At 38.9% G+C, this 18248-nt stretch overlaps 1 protein-coding gene across 3 annotated transcripts in view; it reads left to right on the forward strand.

Moving 5' to 3' along the window:
- Window positions 1-18248, forward strand: part of MAST1 (microtubule associated serine/threonine kinase 1) — a 50337-nt gene that overhangs the window by 18022 nt on the left and 14067 nt on the right. For 2 of the 3 annotated variants that reach the window (XM_072399497.1, XM_072399498.1), the window contains 13 exons: window positions 3269-3360; window positions 5507-5582; window positions 9742-9823; window positions 10275-10432; window positions 12079-12154; window positions 12286-12495; window positions 12627-12728; window positions 13862-13991; window positions 14824-14891; window positions 15212-15300; window positions 16586-16794; window positions 17251-17389; window positions 18059-18191. In XM_072399497.1, the coding sequence (XP_072255598.1) occupies window positions 3269-3360; window positions 5507-5582; window positions 9742-9823; window positions 10275-10432; window positions 12079-12154; window positions 12286-12495; window positions 12627-12728; window positions 13862-13991; window positions 14824-14891; window positions 15212-15300; window positions 16586-16794; window positions 17251-17389; window positions 18059-18191 (1564 nt within the window). Of the gene's footprint in view, window positions 1-3268; window positions 3361-5506; window positions 5583-9741; window positions 9824-10274; window positions 10433-12078; window positions 12155-12285; window positions 12496-12626; window positions 12729-13861; window positions 13992-14823; window positions 14892-15211; window positions 15301-15360; window positions 16045-16585; window positions 16795-17250; window positions 17390-18058; window positions 18192-18248 lie in introns of those variants that run through there. The other variant, XM_072399499.1, reaches the window with a different exon arrangement.

The following is an 18248-nucleotide window of genomic DNA, read 5'->3' on the forward strand; positions in this document are numbered from 1 at the left end:
GGGTTAACACTCAAGCAGCTATCAAAACCTGATATTTCAACATCAAACCATAATGGGAGGCCAGTCGATGAGCTAATGCACAGGCAGCCCATAAAATTCTACCCTGCGGGCTAACACAGGCGCAAATCTGCACTCTGCCGGCTCAGAAAGAAAATGATATAAGCAAAGCAGGAGATTTGTGGCTGCTGAAAGGGAACGTGTGATTCGAGGTCTGCTTTAATTAACCACACATTTTAGAGAAAACATCTTAGGCCTAAAAATATAGTTTATAATATATTCTAGGTTAAAAAATACTTTTAATTTTCACTGTTTTCTTTATAATTCAAGTGATCCATAATAGGAGTTGCAGTTGCTCTTGATGGCCCAAAGCTCCACTTCCACATGGTGCAATTTGTATATATTATAAGGGACTCCTAACATCTCCAATTGCTGTGACGATAATTGTAGCCAATAAACATGAATAGCCTAAGGGGGTTCATTACCCAAGCTGTCACCATTCCTGAGTAATCCCTACAGATTAGAGACTCATTCAGCACTTTAAAACTAATAATGGCATCACAAATGAATTGTAGGTACTGAGCTGTGTTGTTTCAGATATCAGTGTAGGTTTGGTTCTGGGAAGGTTTTGGTTTTTGTAAGTCTGTCAATAGACTGGGGAGGTCAGTCTTTGTTCATGTATGATCCAATTGCCCTCAGTGGTAGCTTCAGAGAATTCTATGTCAGTAGAGAGTGGCATTGGAAGCCAACCAAGGCTTATCAGAGGGAACAGTGGTGGTCACGATTGGTAATGTTGGGAGCCTCCGGTAGACGTGACATTGCCACTCAGAATGATGCATCATTTATATCTGTAGAAACAACTTTCAACTGACTCCCATTTGGAACCAAATCTCTTTATTTCTCTTTTCCTAATTGTTTCTCTTCTAGGTCTGATGTACATAGAAAAGTGTTTTGCAACATTATTCTCTAATTTATTGCATCTGTATTTTATATAATCTTTTTATGCATATTAATTCTTCATGGTCTGCCAAAATAGATACAAGGAGTGTTTTTTTTTTACCTACATGTGTGAAAAGTTGTCTTCTTTTCTCATGCCCACTGTCATACCCATTGCACTCCACTTCTGTACATTCTGACCACAGGCATATCCTCCACAATCATTTCCTGCATATATTGTCCTCTGTCATACCTACTGCACTTGTGTCCTTCATATCCTAACCACCATCATAGCTTCTGCATTCCTCTCCTGCAAATGTTACTACATTTATATCCTCCACTTCTCCCCTGCATGTACCACTCTCTGTGATACCCTCTGCATTCCTTCCCTGCACATACTGACCCTGTTATACCCTTTGTGCTCCCCTCCTATACATTCTGTTATGTCCTGTCCTCCTTTACATATACTATTCTTTGTCATACTTTCCCAATTTCTCTTCTGCACATACAGTCCTGTCATATCCTCTCTCCTATTCTGCAGATACTGCTATATGTCATACCCTCCACACTCCTTTCCTGTTCATACTGGCCCTGTTCTACCCTCTGCACTCTTTTCCTATATATATACTCTCTTGTAATATTCTACATTCCTCTTCTGTATATACTATTCTTTGTTATACTGTCCCCTTGTCTCTTCTGCACATATTGTCCTGTCATATCCTCCATACTCCTCCCTTACATATACTGTCTCCATATACCTTCTGCACTTCTCTCCTACACATTCTATTCATTGTCCTTTGTCCTCCACATTCCTCTCCTACCCATACTGTCCTATCATACCCTCTTCAGTCCTTGATATCACATAATGCCTCACAAAGCCCTCTGCAGTACCATTCTGCACTGTCCAGTCATCATCTCTGCAGTACTGTCCCCCAATACCCTCCATCCGCCTTTCCTTTACGTATTGTTTCAATATATCCTCCACACTCTTTTCCTGTACATATTCTCCACTGTTTCAACTATCAAATTCATGCAAAAATTTTTATTAAATAAAAAAATGCAAACTTTTTTTTTTGCACTGCATACATGGCCTCTTAAACCTGGGGTAAAGGTTTACCTTGACCAGTAATGGAGTTAAAACTTGGCCATGAAGGAAGGTGCCAGAGACATGGCCCTTTATGTAATGAAGTTGGTGTATTTACCACAATCCACTTTATGATTCTTTTATACATAAATATATATGTGTGTGTTATTTCTTTGGTAAAGCAGTACAGTGCACTCTGGTGCTCTGCATCACAAAAAAAGCTGCGTGTCATTATTCGGCCCATTCTTGTGTTTTGACAGCCTACGCAAAATGAATAAGTTACCGTAGCACAATGCACGTCAACATGTCACACGCCGCTCAATAATGCACAATAACAAATCATAAAATCAAAAGAATCAAAGATCTGAATGAGACGTGAAAAGGAATTATATGTGTGTTTTTGTGTGATGATCAATCATTTCAGTGACATTGCTTGACATTCATAAAAGCACATTACAAATTGCCTTATATTGTACATACAGTATGCCAAGCTGCCACAAATATAAGCTAGCCAAATAGGAATGAAGGGGATTTCAAATATTAATGCATAAATAGAAACTATTTGGGGTCTTGTATTGGGCAGGGTCCTCCTCTCCTCTTGTGTTGTTGTTTGTAATTGTCTAGTATGCAGGTTTGTCATCTGCAACCCCTATGTATTGTACAGCACTGTGTTATATGTTGGTGCTTTATAATAAAGGTTATGAATTATAATATTATAAATGTATTTACACAACTTTTACCCAACATCTACACATTTTTCACACCGAATTCAATTAGAAAATGTGTGAATCATAAGTAAAAGCTGACTCACACATTTTCTAGATATTTTACTATATTAAATGAAATAATAACTATGGAATTAGTGTATGAAATAAGTGTAATCAAGGGGTTCAGATCTTTTTTTTAGAGCTGACACTCTATTAGCGAAAGTATGTCAGCCGGAATGAAGTAGGTAGGCAGCACATACATCATGTATTATTCAGGAGTGTCTGTCTGGGGTTGTATGTTCTGTGTAGCACACGTGTGTGTCTGTACATGTAATGCTCTCCCTAGAGGTGTCACGCCGCCTCTCTTATCTGCCAGCTGAGCCGTCTTGTCTCAGATTCCAGACTCGTTGTCTACACTGATCTCTAGGCGATGTTTGTCCATTAGAGGATGTCTCAGGCCATCTTTTCCTGTGCAAATAAAGTGTACCTGTTCTTCTAAATCATATGCATATTCTTATTGTGCGTTTGTCTTTGTGTTTTGCAGTTGCAGAAGCAGCAACAGGAAAAGCTTGATCCTGACAAGCAGCAGTTCCCCCACGCTCCCCCGGCCACATTCACCTCTGCCGGGGCACATAGGTAAGCACTTTGGAAAAAAAGGCCAATTAAAGGTATGCACCAGTGACAATTGATATTGTGCTCAGTGATGCATATGTAGAACCAAGGGTAGTTATCTTTATCGGCTTAGCTTCAGTACACCAGGCCATTCCAAGAACTCCAACTGTGCCACAAAATTAATCTAAGATATAAAATTGCTACAGATACCATTTATTAAATAAATGTTATAATGTTACCTGCTATCAGAGAAATAAAGTTGATGACCTCCTTTTGAAAATGCTTTTTGTCATGCTGATGCAGCAGCTTTAACATTTTTTGAAGTACGTGACCCAGAACAAGTAGGCTGAGCTGGAAAATTTGTAAAATTGAGGTGATAGACCATGTATACCTTAACCCAGCCTTTCCCAACCTTTTTAACATGGGAGAACCCTTGAAATAATTCTCAGGTCCTAGGGAACCCCTGCTATAATTACTATATCCACAGTTCAGTGCATTAGAGTGGTGGTCAGTGGGAAGAAAGCCTCTTACATTGCTGGCAATTGGGAAGAATGTCACAAATTGCTCATTGCTCAAGGAACCCCTGGAGGACCCCGAGGGTTCCATGGAACCACCAATCTGGAACTGGTACTGTAATACCTGAATCCACACATACAAGTTATAAAGGTAAATATTTATGATCGAAACATGGAGGTTACCACTGCTGCCCTTTCACTTGAAAAATACTGGTTGTTTTAGTTCCAGTTCCATAAGTCATTGACCTTAAACAACAATCATGCCCAAGAGGAGGTTTGTCTTTATTCAGTTTTCCTTAACTAACGCTGGTTTAATATTCTTCTGAACATGTTACTGCCCTGGCTGTTCAGCTTGTTTCAGTACATCTTAAGCCAATTGCCACTCTCTGATCTGCATATTTGTTTCTGGTCAATGGTAGTATGCCTTTGGGTTTACATATCAGCCAGGAAACTAGTATTTTTATAGAGAGGTCAGCAGTCGCAACCCTCCTATGCCAAGAAGTACATATTAAAATACTGTAATGTCCCCTGTCTTTAGTGTGTGTAGAAACAGCAAAGAACAACTAAATAATTCAGCAAATTGCCAATGGGATATATACAAATATTGTTAAAATTTGATGGTGGTCTCAATCTAAAGAATATGGATTTTATTATGGAGCCCCCTTTCCCTTTTTTTTAGCTATAGCGAGGTTTCTACTATGGGACATCTCTAAGGCTGCGTACACACCTCCAATAATTATTGTTGGAAATGAAGGACAAACGACCAATTGGCCGAAAATCGTTCACAAAAAAAGGTGACCAACGGCGCCAACGAACGAGGATTGTCCTTGGAAATGAACGACCGCGGATCTGATTGGCCGACGATTGTTCGCTATCTATCGTGTGTACGGTCGTTCAGTGATCGTGCATGTTTCTGCAATACACTTTCTCCTTTACATGTCACTTCCTGCATCGTTCAAACGATTGTATCCAGCGTGTGTACACTATTGGTGGGTTATATTTGAACAAGCGTATCGGTACAGCATGTACAGAATTGTGCACAATACGATCGTTCAAATATAATCGTTGATGGGTCGTAATCGTTTGTTTCCTAATGTTAATTATTGGAAGTGTGCCTAGCTTAAGGATATCTGTGCCCATTCAGAGAAAAAAAAAGCATTTGTGCCATTAAGCACTGATGTTGGATGAGAACATTTGAATTGTAGTTGGCATCCCAACTCATCCCAAAAGTGTTCAGAAGCATTAAAGTCTGAGCTCTGTAGAGGCCTCTTAAGTTCCTCTACACCAGTTTTATGTCTTTATGGAGTTGTCATTGTACACAATGGCACAGGCATAATGGAACAGAAAAGGTTCTTCCCCAAACTATTGCCACAAGGATGGAAGTCACAAGTATCTAAAATATCTATGAAGGTTCTATTTTTAATCGTACCCTTCACTTGGAAACACCTAAAAATGTGGAGGGTTTTTCATATACTTATGGCCAAATAATGGAACAGAGAACAGTAACGGAACTCCAGAGGTAACATGTACTACGCAGGGTCAGCACAAGGTCTTCTTTGTAATTTGCATGTTGATGAGGGAATGGAAGGAACTAGGATGAGCAAAACATAGGTTCATCTTTAGTTTAACCATCTTTACCTTTTTTTCACATTTAGGGGGAAGCCCTATGGACAGTCCTCGGAATTTCTCTCCTAGTGCCGCTGCCCATTTCTCCTTTGCATCATCACGCAGGTAACATAACATTCACGCCTTTCTTTACAGCTAGATTTTTATATTCACATTTAAAGATTGTTTATTCATGTATGAATTACACACTGCAGAAAAAGAGCATTAAACATGTATATGTATGATCCCTAATTTTCTCCTGGCGAATCTGTCAGTAACATATTTCCTGTCCTAGAATGATAATGCTCATTCATTTCACTGTATCTATGGAGGAGCAGCATTGACACCCTAGGACTGGAAGTGTGTTATAGAACCCCCTCATACTAATGTATATAATATGAAGAAATATAAGCAAGCTTGATAATATTGTATGAGCTAACACTCACTTATAAAACGGATAAATCAGTTATGAAATGATATCAATGGTAAAAAAGAACATTATGGTACTTTTGCAGCTTCTGGGTCCATGTGGTGCCAGCAATATGGCTGGCTGTCAAGGCTTTGGCCATGTGATCTTAGCCAAAGTGACAGGACATTGGACATGGCTAACCTGTTTGCATATCTGCTTAAACCCTGACTTTACTCTTTGAGCTTTCATCATGTGACCAGTGTCTTGGTATGGGGTCACTTGACTGGTGCCAGTAGTGTACTACTTATTCTTTTGCCAGGGCAATAGGTTCCTGATGGTGAGCCTAATAAAGGGTATTTGTTGACTTGACCACTGTCACCAGGACTAAAAGTGAGTGTAAATCCAAAATCCAAATCCAAAAGTTGTCACCAGAATAGAATTAGAGGAGACAACTATCTATTGAGTTTGGACTTTATATATCTTTTGATGAAAACCAATGCTATAGAAAATTACTTCTAAATTAGGTAACCTCTCTCAAAAATGCTAACTTTCAGGCTGCCAGGTTGATTCAATGACAAGCAAAGTCTTAATCACAATGTATTAAACCCAGAGACCATCAGATTCTATAGTTTTTCAACTCATATTTCCCTAAAAATTGTATATTTAAGGAGAAGGATAGGGGGATTTACTGGTGTCCCAAACTAGAGCGGGGCTTTAATTATTAGTACATTAAGCATAGTAGTATGGTAAGTGTGTTACCTCAAGTACTTAGACACATATAGAAAGGGCTGCAGAAGTTGGGGCAGTGGCCGTAACGGGAGATTTTAATTACCCTGAAAATAACTGCTACTGCTGGAACAGTAAAAACAGGAAATCTATAAAGTTAATATAATTTATGGAAAACTGGAAATTATTTTTTTTTTCACACGCTATTGTCAAAGATCGCAGAGCTTTTTACATATTTTAATTTTAAATAAAATGTGGAACAGGAACCAGAACAGGATTTAACGCATGATGAAATAACAAAAACAAGTTCCTTTCACATGTTGCTGTTCACTAAACTTATAATAGGGTTGAAATATTGTCAACAAAAGGTGCAGAACAGAAATGAAAGTGCCTAAAACTGATTCCATGTAAACACATTGCAACATTTATTCCCCCTGGGCAATATCTTTAAATGGCTGTAAACAAAGCCTATTTGGCTTATTTCTAGCATTGAAAAGATTGTAAAAATCAGAGAAGGGACTTTAAAACATAACAGTTTTTTTTGTTCTTAGCCCCATTAAAAAAATAAAGTTTTTCTTAACTTTTTATGCTTCAGTGATGACACCTCCTCCTTGGTCTAGCACCAGCGTTTTTTTTGAGGTTGGATGTCATTTTCTCATTTTGTCCAGGCTGTCATTAACACATCCCTACAGAGAAGCCATTTTCAACCACGGTTCCTCCAGAGCTTGTCAGGGGTTCCTTGAGTTGTGAATAATTGACCTTCCATTTGCTGCCTGCATAATTCTTGAGCCAACATGACACCCGAGATTTAGCTGTCTTTAAGGGTGGCATTCAAAAAGCCACTGTCAAGGAAACATTCTTTCTAAATGTCAACTATTGGAAGGGGTATTTTACTCACTGACGCCCAATGTATTGGTTTAGCAGGGGTTCCTAGAGACTTGTAAATTACTTGAGGGGTTCCTCCGGGGTACAAAAGTTTGAGAAAATCTGCTCTAATTGGTACATCATCACAGTACTCCAATAGAGCACTCACATGTTATTACAGTAGTTCTATGAATGCCAGCTTCTTGCCACTGGAGCAGGAAAAGAACACTGCATCCTCTCCAGATAGCTTGATGATTGCACAAAAAGGTATTTTTTAAAATGAAAAATACCGGATGTTGCTTTGGGGTGCACTGGCAGCACACGGGAGAATCAGACTGCAACTCTCTTAGCTGAAGGATCATTGTATTAAAAGAGTTTTACAGTATACTCTAGAGAGGATGACATAGTCTTGCTCCTCATGAGAGTAGGTCTCTCTAGCTTTTTACCATGGGGGAACCCTTGAAATAATGTTGTGAAACTAAAAGGAGTGCAGAGAAGGCCGTCTATACTAATAGGGGCACTGGGGAGATTAGTAATGAGAAAAGAATAAATGGATTTTTTCTCCCCTGAGTACAGGCGCCGATGTATGAATGGTCTATATAGTAAATTCACTGGACAGTTCTCGTTAAGGTCACCATTACAGACACAAGGACACTCAATGGCTCGGTCTATTAAAAATGGTCTGTGAGTGGGGAAGACTTAACCACTTGAGATTACACATAATCAGGTGGATAATACAGTATTAAAGTGTCTTAAACAGAATGGAGATTGCTGATGGGACATCTATAAATAATATATTTTATGGTTATAGTGGAGTTATACTTTTATGTAAATTTAGTATAGAGTGTACTACTTACAATACAGTATTACAGCGATTCTTTGCTCTCTGCTCTGGTTGGTTTTCAAATGGACAATTTGTTTCAAAGTTTCATTTTTTTGTTAAATCTTTGATGCTGATGGATAAAACATGATATGAAAAATACCTTCCTGGATTAAGGGCTGCATAAACATCCTTTATTGCTGGACACATGTGTTGAGACCTATATGATCTCTACTTATGGGTATGAGTTCAGAATTGGTGCTCCTCCCCTTTAGGATCACGAGCCTAGGCATTCAAAGCACATGATCCCCACCTATGGGTATGAGAAAAAGTGAGGTTTGGCAGTGCACCTCTTTATGATCACATGACCAAATGCCTAGGCTTTTAAACATGTGACCAATGCTAAAAAAAAGTAGGAAAAGCTTTTACACGTTTTGCTTTTGCTTTGCGCAGTGTAATCCCTGGACAGTTTTGGGACACAACCTTGCATTTAAAAATGTTTTTGATAATATTAATTAATATAATGATTTTCTTTTTCACTGTGCTGTATACTTCTTGCTCCTCGCTCTTTCAGATAGTGATCTGTACACATAACAACCCTTTATACACACAACAAACGTTCTGCTGAAAACACACTATTTTTATTATAATTGGCAGTCTTGCAGCACAACCCCTGGGGGAAAAAATGTATGCAGATTATATATAGGTAACAATAACATGAAATGCTGGTCTCCAGGCAGACAATCCTTTTTAATTTAGCTATGTATTAAGTAAAAAAAGTAAAAAGGTAAAACAAGGTAAAAGGAGGGTCGGAGCTGTGAAATATTATGGATTTACTTCTAAAACTGTAAGCTTACTGATGGGACAGGAGATGAGCAAAGAGATGCCTTCACCAGACCCCTGTGTTGTTCAATTAGCAGGCACAGGGTGAGTGACTAACCTGTTAGAAAGCCTTGTAGAAATTGTCCACAATTTTCATTTTAATAGTAGTTAGAGTTAGACTAAGTTCTTTCAGTAATATAATACTATAATAATGTGGTCAAACACCTTCACTTTCTCTGGAATACAAGTGACTGTTACTCAGCTCGGCCATCATAGAGTACTGGAGTGGAAGAGCAGCAAGCAGCATTTTTATTGATGAAAAAAATGTTTCAGGGCATTTTTAAGAAAAAATTTAGTTATGAATTATAACATGATGTGGTGTATAAATGGATAAATCAGGAAAGACTTTGGTCAAGGAAAATTCAGGTCATCCACCTGACTATGCTATCTGGCCAGGATGTTTCATTCATAAGAATTGGAAGGTAATTGTGGATGTATTTGAACTCCGTAATTAGCTATTTGCCTGGCGTAGCGTTTCTGGATAATCTGTGTATTTGTTTTTGTAAAACTAGCCATCTATTTCTAATAAGCTCTAGGTGTATTGTCTTTCAGTAATTTAAGGATAAATACTTTTATTCTTTCAGCCGGACAGATGGCCGCCGCTGGTCCCTTGCCTCCCTACCATCATCAGGATATGGAACAAATACCCCAAGTTCCACTGTGTCAGTGAGTAATATAATACTTTTAAAGGAGACCTAATGTCTAACCTTTTGCTCACATTTTTACTTCCAGGTTCAGTTCTTAGCACACAAACACAGCAATGGCAGCAAGTCACATGATCAGTCGGAGACCACATCAATATCCAGAGCAGGGCTGGTCAGTAGGTAGCTCTTCTAAATATGACAAAGCTCACTTCTACCAGGCACCAGAGATCTGAAATATGATGACAGGTCATGGAAACCAACCAAAAGAACACCTGGTATAAAATGGGGTTTCTGAAATCTTGACAGCCAAACAACTTCCAGTTTTAGAAAAGCAATAGCAGTCTGAAGTTATCCAATAGTAGGAGATAGTGTCTGAAAGATCCTATCACCACACTCCTAATATTATGCATTGAAACTGGGTTTCAACTGGTTCTTTTGGTTCCTTATTTTCTTCTTTTTATCTTTCTTTGAAGTCCTCCTCATCATCTCAGGAACGTCTACACCAGCTCCCATTCCAGCCCACCCTGGATGAGCTTCACTTCCTCTCCAAGCATTTTGGCAGCACGGAGAGTATCCCTGATGATGAAGGTCGAAGGTCACCTGCAGTAAGACCCCGGTCTCGAAGTTTGAGGTCAGTTTGTGGTTTCAAAATGTTGTTCAGCTCTAAGATCTTATTATTTTGTATCTCTGTCCTGTCAATGCACCTTTGCAAGCTTTTTTAGGGTAAGTATAGCTGGACCATTGTTTGGCTGTACTCAAGGGACCAGCATTGGGGTCTGAATGGCACTTGTACCTTTGGGGTCATTGAACTGTATGAGAAATAACATACAGCTACTTAAGTTTTGAACTGCTTCAACCTGACTTGTCCTGATAAGCAATAGCATGCATTTTGGGTGCACTTCTAATGCTGCCCAATGATCTTTAAAGGTAGCAAATAAAAGGACCACTCCAAACGCTCCAATTTGTGATGCTTTGAGTTTAACCAAAAACATACAGGTTTCTGGTGCTCTGTTTTTCTTATCTTTACCTTCCCTTAACATGATAGTGCAAAGCTACCAAGTTTACCTACCAAAAACCAATCAATCAGATTTCACTGCACAGTAGTGAACAAACAATTCTGAATGGATGTTAGCTACACCTACTAAGTAACTGCATTTGTATTGAAGAAGACTTCAAGACTAGAATCATGTGGTCTTTTGAAGGACAGTTTGTGCTTTCTATATCCAACCAGATTATCTCATATTGTTCTTTATGGAACACAGAAAGGGAAAATTTTGTTTTGTTATAGGCATTAGGAACAGTCCTGTCTTCTTTTAGGCAATTTAACTAACAAAGCCTACAGGTTGGCACAGGGCGAAGAACGCTGTTATAGCAGCATCAGGACTGGGAATTATATGATTGCTTTGTCACTGTATGCCAGTCTGACTCTTGTGCTAGTTTTATCATCAGCAATTTACTAGACTGCTGGATATATGAGGGAGCTATTTATATCAGAGTCAATCCAATATACATTTCAATTGGATTGCCCAGAAATGTTCCAAGCTCCGGAGGATGTAGCTTTAATCACAGAGTAGAATCTGGAAATTTTTAGGTGAGATTAGGGTAATTTTGGGTGGTATCTGCTTTGTTTCACTGCACAAAGTTGGCAATGAAAGAGACTCTGAAATGTGTTCTCCGTGTTTGCGTTTATCTTATGTGACATGGGTAACCTTTATCACTCGCTCTACCATGTCATCAGAACCAGTTCCAGTGGGTGCTGTCTATTCTTATATTTAGGACGAAACTTTTTATTTTCTGTTTCAGGAAGAATCACAACCCTTTTTAAATTTATAATCTCATCTCAAATAGAAATTCATCCTTACTTTGTGGAATTTTCCAATATATTTCACTTAGAGACTGACGAAAAATTCTCCTGAATGATGACACAAATATTCTGAAAGATTTTATTAATCTTTTATCACTACATTCAAAACAAACAAAATAGCACATACTGTAGGAGTTTAAGCTTCAGAGGATGGTAGAAGAGATCATATGAGAGATGCAGAAGCACTCCAACGCAATCACATCTTGCATCCCACACATTCCATGAAGAAGTAAATATTTTTCCCTACTAAGTCATCCAAGGGCCTGGTCTAAAACAATAATTTTCTGCTGAGGATCTGTGAATGTAAGCATGCATTTACTGTGTGAAGGAATATAGTTAATAATTCAGAGCCATTTTGGCTGCCTCAGGGGAACATTGACAAATACTTGGTGACACTGTCTATTCTTTTCCAGCCCTGGCCGGTCACCTTCATCTTACGACAATGAGATAGTAATGATGAACCATGTCTATAAGGAGAGATTCCCTAAGGTAAGCACATTGTTTAGTTACACATTACATAAGACGTTCACTAATATATCTATAGAACTAATAGTGGCCATGGTTTGATGTCTTTTAAAGTCATTTCTACCCAATGACATGGTCAAATTTGGTCTTCTCAGGCCACAGCACAGATGGAGGATCGACTCAGGGTGTTCATCTCCAACTTCTCTCCAGAGAATGTTCTACCGTTGGCCGACGGGGTCCTAAACTTCATCCACCACCAGATTGTTGAACTGGCCAGGGACTGCTTGACCCGGAGCACAGAGGGAATGATCACCAGTACCTACTTCTATCAGCTTCAGGATAACTTGGACAAATTACTACTAGATGTAATTATCATAGTGTTTTAGTCTGTACTTGGTGGGCTAATATCATTACAGCCTGCAGCTTCATTTGCTATCAGACATTTAGGACTTTTGAAGTGAGTTTACTGTCACATAACCATACTTCCCTTTTGCAGGCCGTGGAACGATCTGAAGGATCTGAGGTGGCTTTCATCGCCCAGCTAATGAAGAATCTACTCATTATCATCTCTCGGCCAGCTCGTCTGCTGGAATGTCTGGTGTGTAGGTTATTTTCCTAGAAACACAGGCACGCTAGAGCTGATGTATACAAACCCCACCTTTAATATTTTTATAGGTATTAGCAATTTTGCTAAAACCCATGTGCTTCACCGCAATTCATTGTCCTGCCTTTTTTTTCATTAAATCATGTCTTCTTTGGTCCAGTATACATGATAAAGGCCATAACATATTTACACCCCCCACGCCCCATAATTGCCCATGGTTGAGTACACGGCTTATAGGTCCCATAGCATCTGTTTGGACAGTTGTCCAGTGGTTGTCCCATCACTGTGTAGAATTAAAACCCGAAAATAATGCAGACTTGTCTGTTCAGATACAAAGCTATAGACAGTGATAATAATAATTTACATTCTACATTTACTGAGAATATCAATACAAAGCCTATAAAGAAGGAAGGTTACCTACTGTGTATGTCTTTAAGTAGAGACTAGTGTTGGTTGAATATCTCACTATTCGATTCGACTCGATTGAATAGTGAGAAATTGTCTGGGAGATCGAATGCCGAATTCGAACACCATTGAAGTCAATAGTGCAAGAATTCAGGTTTTTTTTAGGATCTTTTAAGGGCTGCGAGAGCAATCAGATTGCTCTTGCAGCCCTTTACTAGTTGTGTGTGTTCTTGGATAGAGTTTATCTATTCAAGAACCCATAGTACAACACTGCAACAGCCCCCATTCATCACCTATAGTTCTTGGATAGAGAAACTTTATCCAAGAACACATAGTAGTAGCACAGCATGGTAACAGCGATCGCTGTTGCAGTGCTGTACTATGTGTTCCTGGAGTCCCCATTCATCACCTATAGTGCCCGGACATCCCGCAATGAAAGGATTCCCACGGGGGAATCATAATATCATAACCTGTAAAAAAAAAAGTTAGTTTTACAAACATTTAATAAATTACTTTAATTTTTTTTTTTTTAAACAAACTTTTTACATTTTCCCCCCGAATTTTTACCGTCGAATAGCGTGTTTTTCGGGTCGGGTCTATTCAAATTCGAACAGCCATATTCGGGTCGAATATAAGGACAACCCGAATTCGAACACCAACATTAGTAGAGACATGAAAAAGTGTATCTGTTTGGTTCTATTTGATGTATATGCTGTTTTTAGGAGTTTAACCCTGAGGAGTTTTACCACTTACTGGAGGCAGCTGAAGATCAAGTTAAGGAAGGCAATTTGAAGAAGGACATACCCCAGTATATTCTTCGTCAGCTGGGACTTACCAGGGACCCTTTCCCAGGTATGCTACCCTTGGATTTAAAGTGGACTGGAGAGGGGCCTGAGCAATTGCAGACTGTTGCATGTGTCTAGGGCAGTGTTTCTCAACCTCTTAACATGAAGGAACCCCTTAAGATAACTTCTAGTTATTCAGGGAACCCCTACCATTATTATTACATCCACAATTCACAGTACATTTGTGTGGTGGTCAATAGGAAGAATGCCTCTTACATTGCTAATCAGTGGGAAGAATGGTACCCTTACAGATATTTGGTGTCCACTGAACTGACCTAAAAGTCACAAATTTCTCATTATTCAGGGAACTCCTAGCAACCTCTGGAGGAACCCTGGTTAAGAAACACTGATCTAGGGGTTTTGGAGCTGGAAACACCAGAACAGTGAAGGCTCACAGCAACAGAAAGGAGTATACTATCCTCCCAGCTAATGACAAATCACTCTCAATGAGCTCCTAGATAGGCGCAAACACAAAACAGATGATGAAACAGATACCAGCCTAATGCGCTTCATGCTTACAATTAGAATTTGGTCTGAGCTATATTCCACAGATATTTCTAGGCCTATATGTATCACTATCTGCTCATTCTTTAATTGCCAGTCCACATTCTCATTAGTGGTGATGAGAAAACTGGTACTTCCTATATGCCAGTCCATTCCAGTCCATAGTATGCCAAGAAATTGGGTAAAAGATAAAGCAGAGGTACTGCACAATGACTCACAACAGTGTTAAAATCACTTGCTATGTGGTCTCCTTGTCTGAGTTTGGTTGCATTGGGTTGCTGCTAATGTAATGAAAAGAAAGAACTAACTCTGAATTTGCTGCTGTATTTGCACAGAGGTTGTAGCTGCTGAGGAGCCACTCACGGTGGAGACACACACACCAGACAGTGAGGACACTGGAGAGGTGAGACTGACATCAATCCCCTTTTTAATTTGTGGAATTCATGGTTTAAAAATATATTGCAGTAAACTCCCCCCTCCCTCCCAAGTATGAAAGCCAAGGGACCTTATGAACCTTTTGTGACCATATTTTCAAAGCACTGTACGTGGATGGCCAAACCATGATATCAGGTTTCACCTACAGATGGTGCTATTGTAGATTTTTCTTTTTTTGTCACCTAGGAAAGGCCTTTAGTAATTTTCCAGTCTTCTTCTCTTTTCTTGCACATATTTCAGTCTCCTTTAGTGGATTTACCTTGGGGTTCTCTGTGGGCTTCTTTTTAGGGTAAAGGAAGTGCAGCCTCAAAGCATATAAGACCACCAGAAGAAAGCGACTTTGAAACCATTAAATTGATTAGCAATGGGGCCTACGGGTAAGTGATTCTGTTCTGATACAACACTACAATTAATAAAACACAGTCAATGAACAGTTTGGGGTCACTATTCATTGATAACTACAATTCTATGGTTAATCAGAAGTAGCTTGAAGAAATGGAGGGATAAAAAAGTGAAAGTGTTTTCTTTAGCAACCAATCCAGTTTTAGCTTTTATAGGGCTGATATACACTGGATCAACTCTAACTAGCTCAACATCACATGGTCAACATTTTCATTCTAGCATATCACTATGAGTATATGAAGCCTAATTTTGTCAGACAACAGGGAAGGCAGCCATTATGTAAGCTGGCCCAAGCTTTGTCCTTTTCAGATAAATACAGTAGTTTAGATTCTTAGTTTCATTGGATTGTTTAGATTCTTGCATGTTTGATTGGCTTTCTCACCAACCAACTTCAGTAAAAACTGAAAATAGGGAATAAACTTACTATTCAGGTTTAATTTATTGTATTGTAAAAACTAACATATCACAGAGTAATATACCCCTTACCCATCATTGTTTAGCTTTACTCACTTTACTAAGTCAAGAATAGATGTGGAATTGTTGTCCCTAATGACCAACCTGAATTCCTAAACCTGATTGGCTGCTGTTGGCACCAACTCTTTGTGCTTCTCTCCAGTTTTCATGAATCAGCCCCATGGTACTTAGGTTTACTACACAAACTAGAAATTGAACAAGCACAGAGATGCCAGTGAAACAATGCTTCCTATTACAACACCAAGGTAATCGTGTGATTGATTATAAACAGTATCTCCCACTAAAAATGTGTTCCATAAGACAGCCTTTTTCAACCACTGAGGAACCCATAAAATAATTTTCAGGTCTCGGGTAACCCTTATGAAAACCAATTTTGTAGAAGTAAGTGGAGAAAAGATTGTTAAATTGCCTGCCAGTGCCACCTTACAGTGGTGACTAAAAAATCACCAAAATAAATGACTAAAAACATTATTGAAGCCATTCAGTTGGCTCTACCATATGATAGTGGCCCCATCATCAAATCTGAGGTCAATCAGCCACACTTTGAGGAACCCCAAGCAACCTCTGGATTAACCTTGGGGTTATGGCTTGAGAATGCCTACTGTAAGATTTGACCAAGTGCATTGATAAGGACTACTTAATACCCACACAAGGAGGTTAGGACATGCAATGATGTTTGCTAAAATCTATGTTCATTATAAATATTCAATATACAGAGTGTTACTGTAAGGGCTAACCTCTGAATGAAAGATATAAATATTGTACGATCCCCATCACCCTTCACAGAGCTGTATATTTGGTCCGACACCGGGAGACCAGGCAACGGTTTGCTATGAAAAAAATCAACAAGCAGAACCTACTTCTGAGGAACCAGGTCCATCAGGCCTTCGTAGAGAGGGACATCCTGACTTTTGCACAGAACCCTTTTGTGGTCAGCATGTTCTGCTCCTTCCAGACCCGCCGGCATCTTTGTATGGTCATGGAGTATGTGGAAGGTGGGTCTCATTCTATAGTGCTTTACTCAAATGTTAAAGTAGATCTTTACTCTAAAGTTTGATGTGCTTTAAGGGTGATGTATAACATTTATGACACATTTTTTTTTTTATTAATTTTGATACACAAATAGATTTTTTTTACTTTAGGTCAGGTGAAGATAAATTTTGCACATTAATGTTTTGTATTCATATTTAGAGATAGTAGGTGTATGTATTTTACAGTTATCGCAAACATTTGTCCACAAAACTCAGCAGCTCAAGCTGAAAATGAACCTGTTGCTTTGGCCATGTGATGCAAAGCAAAAAGTTCACTTTATTGCTGTTAAAAATACCTCTATTCACTATATATGTGCATTATCAAGAAGTTCATGTTATGTTATGTTTTGTTTTTATTATTTAATAATTTCTGGATGAAGCTTTTCTACTATCTTTATGATGCTGCGTTATCCTTTGCAGGAGGTGATTGTGCCACACTGCTGAAGCACATTGGTGCCCTTCCACTGGAGATGGCACGCCTATATTTTGCTGAGACTGTATTGGCTTTGGAGTACCTGCACAATTATGGAATAGTTCACCGGGATTTGAAACCAGACAAGTAAGTGTGCACATATATCATAACCATGTATATTAAAAATTACCATCAGCTGCATATTAAGCATATTGGACACTCAGGACATTAGTATTTTTTTAATACCCCTAACCCCTACCCCCTACCCTACTGTATATGTCTATATGATTTTTAAGTAATAATAGGGACTAAAGTTGTGGAAAAAAAATGTCAGGGCTGTCAAGTCATGGACTACCATGTAATGGTAATGTGCAGAAGGGGCATCATTAACCTGGGTCACCTATCTGCTTCCCACTCTTGCAAAGCCCTTGCCTTGATATGCCACTGTGTACAAGTATTTATATTGTCATGCATATAAGAATTGGTGTAGAAAAACTCCAGTGGTCCCAATGCAAAATGTGAAGTGTGACCAACACCTACTGAAAGCAGACATTACACACACACCTATTATACATATACAGTACATTGCCCAAGGCAACGATCTCGCTCGTACACACATGTATGTTTCTATTGGCACAAGGGTCATATATTCAAAGCTGTGCCCTCAACAAACCCTGTGCCCAGTAGGTGATACCCACAATGCTACACTTTGTGCTTCCCTATTGGTATTTAGCAGCATGTTTGTTCTGTGTCTTTCTCGTTAACAATAAATAGTTATTTTACTAATCTTTGTCTTTGTTCTTTTTCTTACCTCAGTCTCTTAATTACTTCCATGGGTCACATAAAGCTAACAGATTTTGGCCTATCTAAAATGGGGCTTATGAATCACACCACCAATTTATATGAGGGACATATTGAGAGCGAGGCCAGAGAATTCCTGGACAAACAGGTGATAATAAAAGGTTACATTAGATTGTCTTCTTTACCCCTTGGAAGGAGGGACAAA

This window comes from Pyxicephalus adspersus, chromosome 2 (assembly GCF_032062135.1).
Source record: "Pyxicephalus adspersus chromosome 2, UCB_Pads_2.0, whole genome shotgun sequence".
In the NCBI taxonomy this organism is placed as follows: domain Eukaryota; kingdom Metazoa; phylum Chordata; class Amphibia; order Anura; family Pyxicephalidae; genus Pyxicephalus; species Pyxicephalus adspersus.